The sequence below is a fragment of the Molossus molossus genome, unplaced genomic scaffold (genome assembly GCF_014108415.1).
Source record: "Molossus molossus isolate mMolMol1 unplaced genomic scaffold, mMolMol1.p scaffold_m16_p_1, whole genome shotgun sequence".
NCBI classification, from domain to species: Eukaryota; Metazoa; Chordata; class Mammalia; order Chiroptera; family Molossidae; genus Molossus; species Molossus molossus.
The window spans coordinates 56,575,959-56,591,354 of NW_023425344.1; the positions used below are offsets into that span (position 1 = coordinate 56,575,959).

At 46.8% G+C, this 15,396-nt stretch overlaps 1 protein-coding gene across 2 annotated transcripts in view; it reads left to right on the forward strand.

Moving 5' to 3' along the window:
- The window catches only part of SEPTIN11 (septin 11), an 88,386-nt gene that overhangs the window by 64,388 nt on the left and 8,602 nt on the right, over positions 1-15,396 (forward strand). For both annotated transcript variants that reach the window (XM_036262151.1, XM_036262162.1), the window contains exons 5-8: positions 2,316-2,477; positions 6,664-6,760; positions 7,980-8,148; positions 13,794-13,926. In XM_036262151.1, the coding sequence (XP_036118044.1) occupies positions 2,316-2,477; positions 6,664-6,760; positions 7,980-8,148; positions 13,794-13,926 (561 nt within the window). The remainder of the gene's footprint in view (positions 1-2,315; positions 2,478-6,663; positions 6,761-7,979; positions 8,149-13,793; positions 13,927-15,396) is intronic.

Sequence of the window (15,396 nt, forward strand, 5' to 3'; positions counted from 1 at the left end):
TACATTTCTTAAATCAGCAAATGAGAACAACCACAAAACGAAGCTATGCTATTGTCTCCTAGATTCTAACCTCCTTTTGTGTTCAATAAAAAGTCTTATCATCCTTAGAGGGCTTTGTGTTTGTGTGTGTGTGCAAACAGCTGTTTAAACGATGCTTTTCCTTCAGTGCTTTCCCTTCGGAGAGAAATAGTAGTGAGAGAACACTGAGATCAGCCTGTCCCCAAGGCCTCTGTCCTAACCGGCCCATGAAGGGCCTGCAGTGGCTTGAAGCACAGGTTTACAGAAAAATATTCACAGCCTGAAGGGATTTTTGCCACTAGGGTACTGCTGGGAGGATAGATAGAAGCCCTTCTTTGTCTTGAAGGTTCAGCTGCACTTAGCTGTCAGTGGTGGGGTCCTGGGCAGTGAGGCCTGTTCCCTGTTCCCCATGTGGTTGTCCCTCAAAGCAGGTGGGGAAGGACAGAGAGGCCGTTCCTCACTGAGGCCCCATGTATGGACCAAGCAAGGCTAATATGCAACAGAGGATTATGTTTAGGAGAGTTGATTTCAAAAGGAAAAGAAAACAAACATAGCTTAAAAAGAAAAAGCCACCACAAAGCAAGTTAAAACTGCTTTCAAACAACTGATGTAGTTGTATGTTAGTGCTAGGGAGCATCTGATAGCAGTATTTTCAAAGGTTTGTTTATATAAGTAAAGGGAAGAGTTAAGGCAGATATACGCTAATGTCAGGAAAGATTTGCAGTTACCTGTGAATGAGGAAAAAAGAGAACTGAAGTCTAACTTGCCAATCCACTCTGATCAAACTGGTCAAGAAGCAATGACCCTCTGCCGTTTGTCTGCATGGATATTAACAGAATAGTCAATGTGTACAAAAGCTAGCCCGTACAAGCCACCAGGAAGTTCCTCAGGTCCTGATCCAACACCCCCGCCCCATCAATGATGTGTTTTTAGTCTGCCACTTGGTGGAGGAAGCCCAAGCATGAGTTGGCTGAGGAATAGGATTTTCTATCAGCATGTCATCTCATTCTGGTTTGTCAGGGATTTTTAATTTGGTTCTTGCGATAAAAGGAGAAGCCAAGGAATTCAGATACAACCCGGAAAACCTCCCTAAAGACTCTTCTCTGGCTAGGACTGCTTTCTGACAGTCCCTTTTCTCCTGAGCTGGGTGGAGAAGCACAGTCCCAGGTATTGGATGACAGTAGCAGCTTACTGAGACATCTGTACCTGTCAGGGAGTGGAAGAAAGTTCATCTTAGAAGTGAATTTTTAAGAGTGTACACTGTGGACACTGCCGGAGGAAGCTGGGAGGCAAATGTCCCACCTTTGGTTCTGGGGCTCACGTTCTGGGCTTTCTGCTATTGTCAAACTCTGCGCGCGCCCTGATCTTTGTTTTTTGTTGTTTTTTTATCCTCACCCAAGGACACCCTTTCCACTTTTTGTTCAGATAGAGTGGGAGGGAGAGAGAGGAAGAGAGAGAGAGAGAGAAACATCGACATGAAAGGGACACATCGAGTGACTGCCTCCCACACGACCCAACCAGGGCTGGGGGACAAACAGCAACCGAGGCACGTGCCCTTAGCGGGAACCAAACCCGAGTCTCTCTGGACCACAGGCTGATGCTCCAACCACTGAGCCAAACCAGCCAAGACACTCCCTGATCTTTGTAACGGATGCTCTGAAAGCGAGCCGGCCTCTGGTACTAAGTCTCCTTCTGGCAGAAAGGAGTAATGCAGTAGAAGCTGACTTTCAAAAGAACTAGTTGGTGTGGTTTTGAAAAATTGAAAAGTAGGTGAAACCGTTTGTTTTGGTTAATACTTAAGGTGCTCTGCTCCTATCAATTTTCAGGTTATCAGAAAAATGTCATCCTGCCTGGAGCTAAATATGCTAGGGTTCTGCTAGCAAAAACTTGATCATTACACTGCTAGGAACAGGCAAAAACCAAGTTCCTAAGGAGCTGGGAGAGGCCTAAAAGGAGTAGTTGGTTATTCAAAGAATAGGCTTCTTTCTTAACACTATTTGTCATAGAGTAGCACTTCCTTTTACTCTGTAAAGAAGAATGAGGTAGCCCAGGAGAGGAAATGACTAGTGTGCTTTCAGGGCCAATGGGAGGAAGTAAAAGTGTCTGCAGATGGAACTAAAAGATTATCCCCTGTCTTCTTAATTTTGCACCTGGGTGGAAAGTCCTATTTTCAATATCATCTCTATTTCTTAAGAGAAGTTTCAGTTTTTATTTATCTGTTTGCTATGTTTTATTCATTTGTCTAATCATTTTTCTTACATTGGAGCTGTGCAAAAATGGATATGTCTGTTTTATAGGTGAACATCATTCCAATAATTGCAAAAGCTGACACCATTGCCAAGAATGAATTGCACAAATTCAAGAGTAAGATCATGAGCGAACTGGTCAGCAATGGAGTCCAGATATATCAGTTCCCTACAGATGAAGAGACAGTGGCAGAGATTAATGCAACAATGAGTGTAAGTCCTCAAGTGAGAAAGGACCAACCAGTGGTTTTTCTGAAGGCTGTTTTTACTGTCAGCATTATAGAGTGGCTAGAACACCGGACTGGGAATCTGATGTTGTCCGTGTGGCTCAACTCTGCCACTGTGCTGCTCAGTTTTCCCATCTATCAAATGGGAGAGTCAAACGAGGTGATCTCAAATTCCCTCCTGATTCTAACAGTTATGATTTCTATAGCAAATCTTGTGGGAAGGAAGTGCCAACCCAGCATCATTTTACATGTTGGCGTAAAGGAAGTAGATCTCTGCTTGTTTGTGCCAGGGTTGGCAGAAACCTGCCTCACTTTTGCTTCTGAGATTGATTCCTGCCTTTCCCCCCTTTTTAAAAATTTCTCCACCCTTTCCTGAATCATTAGGTAAACTGGTAGTTGAGGGTGTAATTTCCACATCACAGGGAGAAACTGGTCAGGAGATTAATGACTAAAGCTTCAGCAATCTAAGTGTGCCTATGATATTATCTCTCCTGGTGAGCTCCCATCCGGCCATTTGATCGCCACATCGTCCCACCTTTCTGTGTGTCTGAGCCCTGGCTCACCTCTGAGCCACAACGACTGTATGTATCTTTTGTCCTTTGGGAATGGTAACCTCTGTAAAAGCAGCATTCTTTGTACATTGTGATGCCCAGTAATGGTCTTTGGAATTCTTCAGATTGAGGTTACCTCCCGTGAAATGTAATTAAAAGGTACCTTGACCTTACCTGAATGCATGCTAAAAATCAATTCAGACATGTGCTGGGGCAGTGGAAGTCAGTCTACAGTTTTTAATTTCTGGAAGGTTGAAGTATGTTTTACTTTCTTTAGGAGATCTGACCATGAAAAATTGTGTCTAATCACCTCATTGTTAAATGTACTAATGACATTTTAAAAAAATGATTAGCTTTATTGAGATATAATTCCTATACTGTACAATTCAGTTTTCTAATATATTCACAGACTTGTACAGCCAATGTCACAAATAATTTTAGGATATTTTCTTTACCCTAAAAGGAAACCATGTACCTTTTAGCTGTTAATTCTCATTCCAGCCATAGGCAACCACTAATCCACTTCCTTGTCTCTAGATTTGCCCATTCTAGACATTTTATATAAAGGGAGTCATGCTGAATTTCATCTAGAGAAATAACTGACTTGGTTCACACCATCTAGTTAATAGCAGCGCTGATTTCAGCTCGGCCCAGCTGGTCCCTGGTGCTGTATGTTGTTTGTCGTCATATTCTGGAAGACCAGAGTTATTCCATATAACTGCCTCTTCTTACTTCAGTCGGCATGTGGACTTTTCTGAATGTGGCTATTTTCATTTAGGGACGATTTCTTTCTTAAATGAATCCCAGAATGAGTAGGACGTTGGAAGCAAATGTATCTTTCTTCCTCTCTGGGGCTGTTATTGTGTGAATTTAAAATGTAGGGATCTCACCCGGCTGGTGTGGCTCAGTGTTTGAGCGGCAACGCATGCACTAAGAGGTCGCTGGTTCGATTCCCCGTCAGGGCACGTGCCCAGGTTGTGGGCCCGATCCCAGTGGGGGGCATGCAGGAGGTGGCCAATCGATGTTCTCGATCAGCGATGTTTCTCTCTCTCTCTCCCTCTCCCTTCCTCTCTCTCTAAAATCAATAAAGAAAAAGAAAAAAAAAGTAGGAATCTCATTGATGCAGAGATAGTCCAGTCCCTCCTGCCCTATTCTGCTCACACTGAGCTGTGTGACCCTCTCTGCTGCCACCGTCCCATGGCTGGGACAGTAGAGGCTCTGGAAGAAACGGAGAGCTGACTCTTCCTGGGGGACAGGCACAGGAGTGGGCACGGGAGTGTGAAAGGAAGGTTGCCCTAAGGGAGAGTGACTGGATGTATTCAACAGACAGAACCAAACTAACGGGCCAAAGAGCAGTGAGGGGTTTTGGCACCACCACGCCACAGCGAACACCTGGCCGGAACAGTGGGTTCCCATCACAGGTGGGGGGTGAACAACAAATTCTGCTTCATCTCGCTTAGAAAAGGTAACTTGGAGGGATTCCTAAGCCAAATCAAACTGAATACTATGTAAGGTCTCTTCTGCCTCTAAAATTCTCTGGTTCTAGGTATCAAGAACTTCATGTTAATAGTAGCACCTGGCATTTTTGACATTTTTAGAGCATTAATTATGTCCCAGGTACTGTCTGAGGCTTTATATTTAATCTTTACAATAACCCCTGGGAGACACTGTTATTCCTACCTCACACCGGGGGAAGTGGTCGCCATGCACAGCTGTCGGTAGCGGAGGTAGGATTTGAACCCGGGGGCTTTGCTCCGGAGCTGACGCCCTCATCCTCTATGCTAAGCGCCGCCGGGCAGAGCAGTGTGCTCGTGTGTACATTGTCTGGGACTCAGGCCACGATGCCCTCGTTTGTTCTGCCGTGGAACTGCAGTTTAGGTGTCGGGGTGGGATGCAGGGAGGAACAGGAATCAATACCATCTGATTTCCTCTATATCCCTTCCCATTTTAAATCATTTTGCACGGTCATGAAACTAAGTTTGTGTTAACTGTCTTGGAAAGAAAATACCCATGAACCTTTTGCTCTCTTTCTCTCTTTATCAGATCAATAGACCTGAAGATCTTTGACATTCCCAAATTAATCTTGCTCTTTGTTGAGAAATTTTCTTTTCAGTCTTCACTGCCAAGCAGTTCTTGGTGATAAAATCCCATGTGATGTGTGAAGGCCCCTGGGCAGTTGCCTTGTCATGCAGTGTGAGTGGAGGAAGCGCTTTCCTTGGTCACCAAAATGTTGGCTGGGAGGGCGGGTCCTGGTGCTCCTCAGCTTCAGAGAACCGTTTCAGGTCCAGACTAGGAGTTGGAGGAAGAAACTAGGAGTTTCTTTCTTTCCTATGCAGTGTGAGACAAACTAGAAAATATAAATATCCTGAGCAGCATGCAAAATGCCACTTGGGCAGCCTGGTTGGAGGGTTGTGCCAAGTTCCCTGTGGATTTGGCTTTAAAAAATTCTTGCCTTTCTCAGCTTATCTGCAGTGAAAGAACACAGGATCATGGAACCCTAAATAGTAATTCTCAGGGCAGCCATTTCAAATGTTATTCTATTATTATTATTTTTTTATCCTCACCCGAGGACCTTTTTGCATTTATCTTCAGATAGAGAGGGAGGGAGAGAGGGAGGAAGACAGAGAGAGAAACATTGATGTGAGAGAGGCACATCAACTGGTTGCCACCCACACGACCCCTACTGGGGCCGGGGACAAACTGCCACTGAGGTACGTGCCCTTAGCAGGAACCTAACCTGGGACTCTGGTCCGCGAGCCGACGCTCTAACCACTCACTGAGTCAAACTGGCCAGGGCCAAATGTTCTTATTCTTATATGGTAATAGAAAAAAGATAGACTTACGCCCCCCCCCCCCCCCCGGACTGCAGCGTCTCCCCCTCGTCTGCCCTCCCCGGTTTCTCTTGCCATAGGAGAGGCCTGTGCAGGCCGGGAGAGTATAGAGGCAGGTGGAAAACCAGCCTTTGCCAGAGCTGGGAGGAGAGCTACAGCAGGTCCTTGAACACTGTCCTTCTGTTCAATGTCGTTTTGTTATAACTTGAATGAGTGAAAAGGAAACTGATTCCCGGCCAAGGTCACTGTCTGTGTGGAGTTGTCATATTCTCTCTATGCCTGTGTGGGTTTTCTCCAGGGACTCCGGTTCCCCCTGCTCCCCCATCCCAAAGATGTGCATGGTGGGTGAACCTGCATGAGTCTGAATTGTCCCAGTCTGGGTTGGGTGTGTGTGAGAGAGTGCCCTGTGATGGAAGGACAGGCGTCCCGTCCAGGGAGGGGTCCCTCCTGGTGCTCTGAGCTGCCGGGAGGGTGTCTGGCCACCCTCGACCATAAGCTGGAATCAGCGGGTTAGAGAAGAATGATCTTACTTGTTTTTATTAATCTTTCTTACCTGTATGTGCAGCTCACAGGTATTTCCATGTTTAGAAGTGTTTTGGGTCTTCAGAAGTTCGGTGATGTTTTTGTGACCAGAAATATGCCATAGGAACTTAACTCTGGTTGATATCCATTAGACGATAGTATAATAATTTGGTTTTACAGTCTTTTCCTTTTAAGTTGCCATTTCCGAGAACCTGCTGACGACGGTAAGTGAGGACTCACTGTACTCTGTCTTTGTGTCGCTTGGCAGGTCCACCTGCCCTTCGCAGTGGTCGGCAGCACTGAAGAGGTGAAGATCGGCAACAAGATGGCCAAGGCCAGGCAGTACCCGTGGGGTGTGGTGCAGGGTACGTGCGTCCCAGGGAAGGGCCTTCTCGGGTTTAGTCCCTGTGGTGACTGACCACGTTCTCCCCCCCGCCGTGTTTGGGGGGGTCCTTTACTGTGGGCAGGCGGAAGGGAGCAGCAGGGCTGTACCCTGGCAGTCGTGTGGTGCAGTCGTGGAGGTGAGAAAGAAACGGTGACCAGGGAGGACAGGGGTGACGGTGGAGAGACTTGGCTGCGAAGCCGCGGTGCCCGTGAGGCGGGCCCTGAAGAGGACGGCTCGGGTGGGAACATCGGTGTAAATCCCTGGTGGAGGAGCTCTTCCCTGGGAGTGTGAACCAGTTCCATCAGCGAGGTCTAAGGAAGCCGCAGTCTCTTTCGAACAAGAGAATACTTGTTTCTCTATATGTGTTTATCTCTGGGAACGTTGTCCTCCCATTAAATGTTATCTCAGTAAATATCTGAGAATTCAGAGAATGTCTGGCCTATATTTGACCCTGGGAGACATGACCGCAGTCTCTGACCTGAAGAAGCCTCCCACACGCCACTTCGTAGGCAGGGACTCTGCCACCTGCCCTTGGTGTGTGCTCTGAAGCAGGGCGGCTCCAGAAAGTCCCTTGACTGGTTGGAGATAATGTGAGTCCTCTGTTTCCTTTGTTCTGAACAAAAGCAATAAAGCTGTGAGAAGAAACAATACCTCTGGGGTCCTAGGAAAATTACAATTGTTATGAATCTTACCAGTTTCTCTACAACAAGAAAATGTCCTTCATCATGTTGTTGATCAACTAAAGGAGGTGGTGTCTAAAGACAAGCCCAGCACAGCCCCCGACAGAGGGCTGGCAGCAGTAGGCCTGTCCGCGAAGCCGGGTGGTGTTGCATGTAGACTCTGCTCCCTCTGCGTGAGCGAAGCCACGCTTCTGTGTCTGCCGAGCGAGGCACAGTGCCGACTTGGGAGAATTATTATGAGGCGTAAAGACAACATTGGTCTGTCTCCTCCCACAGTGCCCTGCACTGAGCAGGGACTCGGGAGTCCCTCCTGTGGTCCATGTTCCGGTCAGTGTCAGAAATCTCGTCTTCACTGGGAAAGTGAGGCGAATCCGGTAAAGGATCTTGAGGTGGCTTTGAGACCTCAGCGATTTCGGCACCGATGGTAACAACATCTTGGAAACATCGCTTCAGATTTTCAGGGCTGTTCTTCCTGATAGCAGCCCCCACACCCCGCTTCCTCTCCCCCATCTCTTGCAGTTGAGAATGAAAACCATTGTGACTTTGTGAAACTTCGGGAGATGCTGATCCGCGTGAACATGGAAGATTTGCGAGAACAGACTCACACCCGCCACTATGAGTTGTATCGGCGCTGTAAGCTCGAGGAGATGGGGTTCAAGGACACGGACCCCGACAGCAAGCCCTTCAGGTATGAGGCCACCTCGTCTTGAAGTGTTTCCAGGACAGTGGCGAAGGAGGTGTGTTGGTGCATCACAGAAATGCTTGTTGGGCTGAACTCTCAGGAGGGAAGCACCCGGGCGGGGGGAGGGGGTAGATTAATCTCATATACTGCCAGGCATTGTAGTAACCACTTTATTTCCATGATCTCAACCATCGATGTAGTTGATACCATTGTTATCATCCTCATTTTACAGATGAGGAAACTAAGGCCCTGAAAGTGTAAACAAGCTGCCCAGGGTCCCACAGGCAGGAAGTGACGGGCGGGGTGGGGGTGAGTTTTGAACCCGTGCTCTTAATCATATACGCACAGAGCCTGGCCCAGGCATTTGCAAAGGTGCGGCTGCTCCTTACAGTTTGCCTCATTCATTTTTGCCAAATAGGTTTGACCCCCAAGGCTCGCTCTTTTTGAAGTGCTTTTACTAGCTGTGGGTGGTTCGATACGATTCTAACGACGAATGAGTAGGAAAGGGGGTAACTTAGAGAAATTGCTCACAGACCTTCCTATGTAATTGATAGATGGAGCAAACTGTAAAGAGGAAAATACTGAAATTAATGTAGAATTAGTAGCTTAGCAAAGGCCCAGGCTGTCAGCCCAGAGGTGGGGAGGGGTCTGCCGGGAGGGTACCTGGCTTGGTGAGATCTCAGGGGAAGGTGGTGCTGTCAGCCAGGCTCACAGGAGAGGATCCCCTTGTCCAGACTGTACCCTCGCAGTTTCTTAATACAGATGTGAGGTGTGTCTGGGCTCAGTGTCTCTACAGAATTGGGGGCCATGGGTCTTCGGAAGCCTGTCTTCCTCCTCTTGTGTGGCTCGCACTGGGATGCATGGGAACTGGCTGGCCACAGTGCCTGAGGCCGCCGTGGACGGTGTGACTCCACCCCCTGATCTGAGCTGCCATTGGGATGGCGGGGGGTTATTTCCTTGGAATTGCTTTAGAAGTAGTTTGGCGAAGTTCGGGCTGGTCTGGTAGTGCTGCTGTGGAGTGCCGGGGGCAGGCGCGAGGACATCGGTGAGAGCACATGGAGACCCTGACAGATGACTTCGAACCAAAAGTCAACCCCTGCCAAGTTTGCGTCATTTAGTGCCACCCTGGGGGCTTGTAAAACTGCATTCAACCGCATGAAACGTCACTTTCTGAGTCAAAGTAGAGAATGCCTGCTTGTGTAAACAGGTTTAGCTAACTGAACCTTGAAGTGCATTGACCAAGAAACAGTTCCTACAGAACCAGGCCTGCTCTGGGTTTAAACCTGATGAAAATGGTTTTTGTGTGGGAGAGGCTGTGTTTGTTTTTCATGGAGGGTTTTTCTTTCATGCATGGAGATGGGACAAAAATCCTGCAGGGAAATCGAACTCCTTCAGCCCCTTCTCCATCAGATCCGGGCAGTGCTGAAGGCGGAGCGTCGGCAGTCGGGGTTCAAGTCTTGGCCCTGCTACTACTCAGCTCCGCAACCTGTCTGGGCCTCAGTTTCCTCATCTGTGAAACAAGGAGTGGGGCTAGATCAGGGGACAGATTTAGTCAAAGGACTTGGTGTAATGGGCCAGGGAGAACCCCCAGCAGAGCTTCATGGCTGTCCTGGACCCATGGCCCCACTTCCCCTCCTGGCTGGTGTTTGGCGGGGAGGAAGGGACATAGTGCACAAGTGGGGCCTGGTCTTGTCCGCTTTTCTCCCGAGACAACATTGCTCTTGGCCCAACAGCCCTGTCCAAACCGCTTCTTCCTCATCTCAGAATACCACCTTCTCCTTGACTCTACCTGACAGGTCACAGGAAGTGCTCAGTTACCAGCACTCTCTCGAGAGATCGCAAAGTGTTCAGGCCCGAGAGACACATTTTTTACAGAGTGTGCCGGCCTCGGCGCCCCAGCCGAGCAGTGCAGTGCAGAGCAGAGCAGTGCAGAGCTCCCCGAGCCAGGTGGCCTGGGTGCGAATCCCGGCCTGTCACTTCCCGTGTGAACTGAACAGGTTACGCAACAGCTTTCTCCACCTGTGAAGTAGGAGGTGATAATAACACCCACCTTACTGGGTGGATGTAGGATTGATGGATCCCCGTGTGCACATTGCTCCACGAACCCGGTGCTGTGTTAGCCTGGCATGCCGTCCCCTGGGGGCTCCAGGGGGCTGACACGTTGGGAGAGGGTTATGCTGTGTAAACTGTTAGACTGAAGGGTGAACTGAAATGTCTATTCATCCTCCCTTCCCTGGACTTCCAGGAACAAAATCTGCCTCTTACAAGGGCTAGTAGGAGAAGAACAAGCAGATAAAATCCTTAGTTTCATACCAGCCTAAAACCTTATGAAAAATCGTTCATTTCTTACTTAGAAATGGTGTTAATAACTGCAATTAAAAATTAAGTTGGAGGAGCTAAAAATGACAAAAGATATCGCTTGAGAGGTCTGAGTGGATAGTATAGAACCAGTTCCTTCTGGGCTTTTCCCTGGAAGCATGGGTGAGGGTTTTTGATGTCTTATTTACATCTCAGTGGGCAGAGGTTCCTGGGCAATGTCATTCTATGAATACTGTGGTTCTGAGTCATTTCTTAATCAGTTACTGTAGTTGTAACTTCTTGGAATAAGGGTTTATTATTTCTTCTATGTTGCTGATCATTTCCAATGTCAGACTTCAACAGCTGGTTCATATCCTAGGATGTGGTGATGTAATAAGTTGCATTAATTGAGCCATTTTCCTGTTATCGCCCAGAATGTCAAACCTGCTACCAGATGCTTGGCTGAGGCCACTGGCCAGCAGCAGCTGCCCCTTGGGCTCTCTAGGGCACGGGCTTTCCACCTTTGGGCTGCAAGCTTACTGTGAAGTATGTTCTACGTTATGACCCAGCATTTCATGGAGCAATGCTCGCTCTTACTGTTTGTACTGCACTCTGGTATTTTCTGTCCTATTCTCTTAAACTTTTTCTTCGAACGTATTGGTTAATAACCCTCGATTGGGTCATGACCTGTAGTTTGAAAATGCATCTCCAGAAACTGGAGCTTGAGGTGGGTTGCGGCCGGGATTAGGTGAAGAAGAGTCATCTTGAGAGCGCTCAGTACTCTGGGTAGCATTGCCCAGAGGACAGTCTCTCTGTGGATGACTTTTTAAAATTTCCATGGTTAGCAACTTTGGAGAGCTCCAAGTCAGTCAACCTTCTCTGTTCTATTATAATTGGTCAACCTAAACAGATTATTTTCTGAAGGACTTTTCAGAGCCTTTAAGATAAGCAGTAGATGAAAACTGGTTACATCAAATTACTTGGGGAACATTTAAACACTTTAGGTTATTTTGCCTTCGCCTGGCATCCGAGTCGCCATCCCCAGGGGTGGAGTCAGGAAACTGTTTAGAAAAGGCCAGTGGTCCTGATGTGCTGGGAGGCTGGGAGCCGCTGTGCACAGTCTCTCCCAACGGGAGAGCACATGCAGCATTTTCCCGTTTAGGAGCTCTCGAACTAGTGATCTCTGGGACACGTTTTGGGGGGCGCTTCTTGGTAGTGTTTCTATAAAAGGTGTCCGACTGCTTGTGAGAAAGAAGAGGGAGATGTATTTACTATCCTAAAATCATCAAACACCAAGTTTCCTCCAAAATTTCATAGGGACAAGCCATCTTTTGCCCTCGGCAATTCTGACCCAAATGATAGTGATGACGAGTTTATTGGAAGCCAACAAAGTCAAATTCATGATTACTTTGTCATTCTATTATCAGCACATTTTCTATCTCTCTGTGGCTATACGTCTTAAATTTTCAATTCCAAATATCACTATTAATATTAGTGAACACTAACGTTGACCAAACTTGTTTTAGTCTCATAAGATAATGTGAAAGTTAAATATACCTCTGGAAACTCAAAACACAGGATTGTTCATGAACAGGTAGTATTGATACTCTTTGATAGTCTTGAGGGCAGGAGAGCTGTTTTTTTTGTTTGTTTTTTTTTATCCTCACCCGAGGACATTTTTCCATTTTTTGTTCAGATAGAGCGGGAGGGAGAGAGAGGAAGAGAGAGAGAGAGAAACATCAACGTGAAGGGACACATCGAGTGGCTGCCACCCGCACGACCAACCAGGGCCGGGGACAAACTGCAACCGAGGTACATGCCCTTAGCGGGAACCGAACCCGGGTCTCTCTGTACCGCAGGCCGACGCTCCAACCGCTGAGCCAAACCGGCCAGGGCAGGAGAGCTGTTTTAATCAAGCAATAAAAGTGTTGATTGTAGAAGTAGAAACATCCTAATTAAGACATTTTCTAATTGCTTAGTTCTAAAGGGTAAGTATGCATGCTGGGGGTGCTCTGAGTGGTTCCGGGGGTCAGACACAGTGCTAGCCAGTTTGGAGTCAGCATCTGGAGTCAGAATTTGGCCCATGGGTAAAGGTGGGTAATCCTGCAGGCTCGTGTTATTGTGACAACCCTTGTTCTAGGAAACTGCAAGAGAAATAGCAATAGTAAAACATTGGCATATGCTTCTCTGTTTGTATGGGTGTGGGTGTGAGTGGGTATTTTCTTAAGTTGTGTTATCAAAGGTGATATTTCTACAAATATATTTGTTCTAACTTAGAGATCAAGCTAAGTTGCGGCATTTGATTGAAAATATTGGGCTCTAAGTTCTGTAGACAGTCAAGAGGAGGGTGGAGTTTAAAACAAAAATAAAACTCTTCTCTGTTCTATTATAATTGGTAATACAACTTTAAAAGTAGCAATTTTGCCTTGGCTGGTTTGGCTCAGTAGTTAGAGCGTCAGCCCGTGGACCGGAGAGATCCGGGTTCGGTTCCCACTAAGGCCACGTACCTCAGTTGCAGTTTGTCCCCAGCCCCAGTTGGGATTGTGTGGGTGGTAACCAGTTGATGTGTCTCCCTCACATTGATGTTTCTCTCTCTCTTCCTCTCTCCCTCCTGCTCTTTTTGAAGATAAATGCAAAAATGTCCTCGAGTGAGGGTAAAAAAAAAAAAAAAAAAAAATGTAGCAATTTTGTGTAATATTTTTAGATACGCTATCGTCTCTTTAGATGATTCACTGAGTCTGTTTTCTAAACGGGACTAGAGGGAGGTGAGTCAGGGGAGGGTGATATTTGTTAAGCACCGAGGGCTTTACTCACTGTGCCCCCATTTATTCCCATAATCATATCCCTGGAAGGTAAGTGCTACTGTATCCACATCTTATACAGGGAGCATTGAGGCTTAGGGGCTGTGTCCTGGCCAAGATCGGTCAGTAAGTCGCCATGGCCGGAATCCAAGCCGGGGGCAGGCTGTCTGTAGCACCCCTGCATTTCTCTCCCGACACTGTGCCACCTCCATCTTCTAGAAGTCTTCATCTATCTGTGGTGTCTGCCTGGCGTGCTGATCCTGGAGGCACTGCCCAGCCCAGCCCAGCTTTCCCTGTACGAATATGTGTGGGATAAAGCTCGGCTGCTAAGAGACAGCCCCAGTGCTGCCCTGTGCTTTCTGACTCATCTCTGTTGGTACACCTGACTTTCTGATCACCACACAACTAAAGAGAAAGCAGTGCCCTTGTGTGTCTTTGCCATGGTAGGTGGCAGCCTTACCTATTTTCTGGAAGAGGGTGGGTAGAAATTCTATGAACCGAAATTTCTTATGCAGTTTTATGACACTGTCCTTGTTTGTGACTTTTGAATAGTCTTCAGGAGACATATGAAGCAAAAAGGAATGAATTTCTGGGAGAACTTCAGAAGAAAGAAGAAGAAATGAGACAAATGTTTGTGATGAGAGTGAAGGAAAAAGAAGCTGAACTTAAAGAGGCAGAGAAAGAGGTAAGCCATCTGTCTGTCCTTTTTTAAGGGGAATATTTCATCACATGCATGGCATATTAACCTAACAAGAAAAGTAGTTCAGATATTCTCATCCCCATTTTACAGAAGATAAAATGAGAGTTATTAAGGTTAAGCAATAGATGCAGTCATATACCTAATTAGTAGCAAAACTGAAGCTAAAACTCTATCTTGGGTCTCCAGACCTGGTCCCATTTTCTTTGTACCTCTGTATTTTCTCAGTATATAAGTCTTGAAATATGAGATTGAGATTCTGGGACTATTATTATTGTCTTGGTCTGTCAGCCAACTCAGTGAGCAGAACAGGGGATGGCCCTTCAGCACGGAGAGGTGACGGTGTCTGTGCTCGGCGCCTGTGCTCACGCATCCCCCTGTGGGCATGCGCTCTGCTCCCACAGCCCTCTGACTGGTCTCCTTCCCCATACCCGGGCCACGCTGACTGCTCCTAGTAGTTCCCGTGGATTTCTGCTAGAACACTCGTCCCACTGAGAGAGAGAGCGTGTATGTAATATATTTCCCTCCGATGATAGATCGTATCTTAAGTGCTTGACCTAGAGCACGGTATATGTATAAATGAAACTGTCTAAATAATTTTCTCATCATCCCCTTTTAATTTATCTTCAGAAAGATGACTGAAACTTAGAGGTGGTTTAAATAGCTAAGAGCTCAACACAGTTTTGTTGCAGAGAAAGGAAAATTGAGCCTTAATTACTGTTGGCTTTTAGTACCTAGTGAGCGCTGGTAAAAACCTAGAATTACCTAGTGAGAATATTTTATTTTCTCCCTTCCTTCCAGTTTTTGTCTCTGCATTGTGATACTTTTCAAAATTCAATTTGTCAAGGGCCAGAAATTTCTCAACATAGTCATCTGTAGTCACTGTGTATGTCTTTAAGTAAATGTATGTTATACGTTATATGAAGAACTACTCTTACCACTAGGGGGACTGTCTTATTAGGAACATGGATAATTTTTCTTTTCTTTTTTTCTTTATTGGTTTTTAGAGAGAGAGGAAGGGAGAGGGAGAGAGATAGAAACATCAATGAGAGAGAGCATCGATTGGCCGCCTCCGGCATGCTCACCACTGGGGATCGGGCCCACAACCTGGGCATGTGCCCTGACTGGGAATCGAACCTGCGACCTCTTGGTGCATGGGTCAACACTCAACCACTGAGTCACACCGGCCAGGCTTTCTTTTCTTCCTTATGTCTTTTACAATGAATATGTATTTTATTATCAGAAAGAATGTGCAGGGATTCCCATAAGCTCCATGGAGTCCAAGTGTCAAAGGAGAATAGGGCTCCACAGGGTGCTTTTCCTGTCCCCGCCTGGATTTTCCCAGAGCACCAGCTGCTGCACTTCTGTAATTAGAGCACATGGCGCAGGTGTGGTTTTGAACAGATCCAAATAACCTTACACCAGCCAGCCCCTCACTCCCTTCGCCAAGCTGGTCCT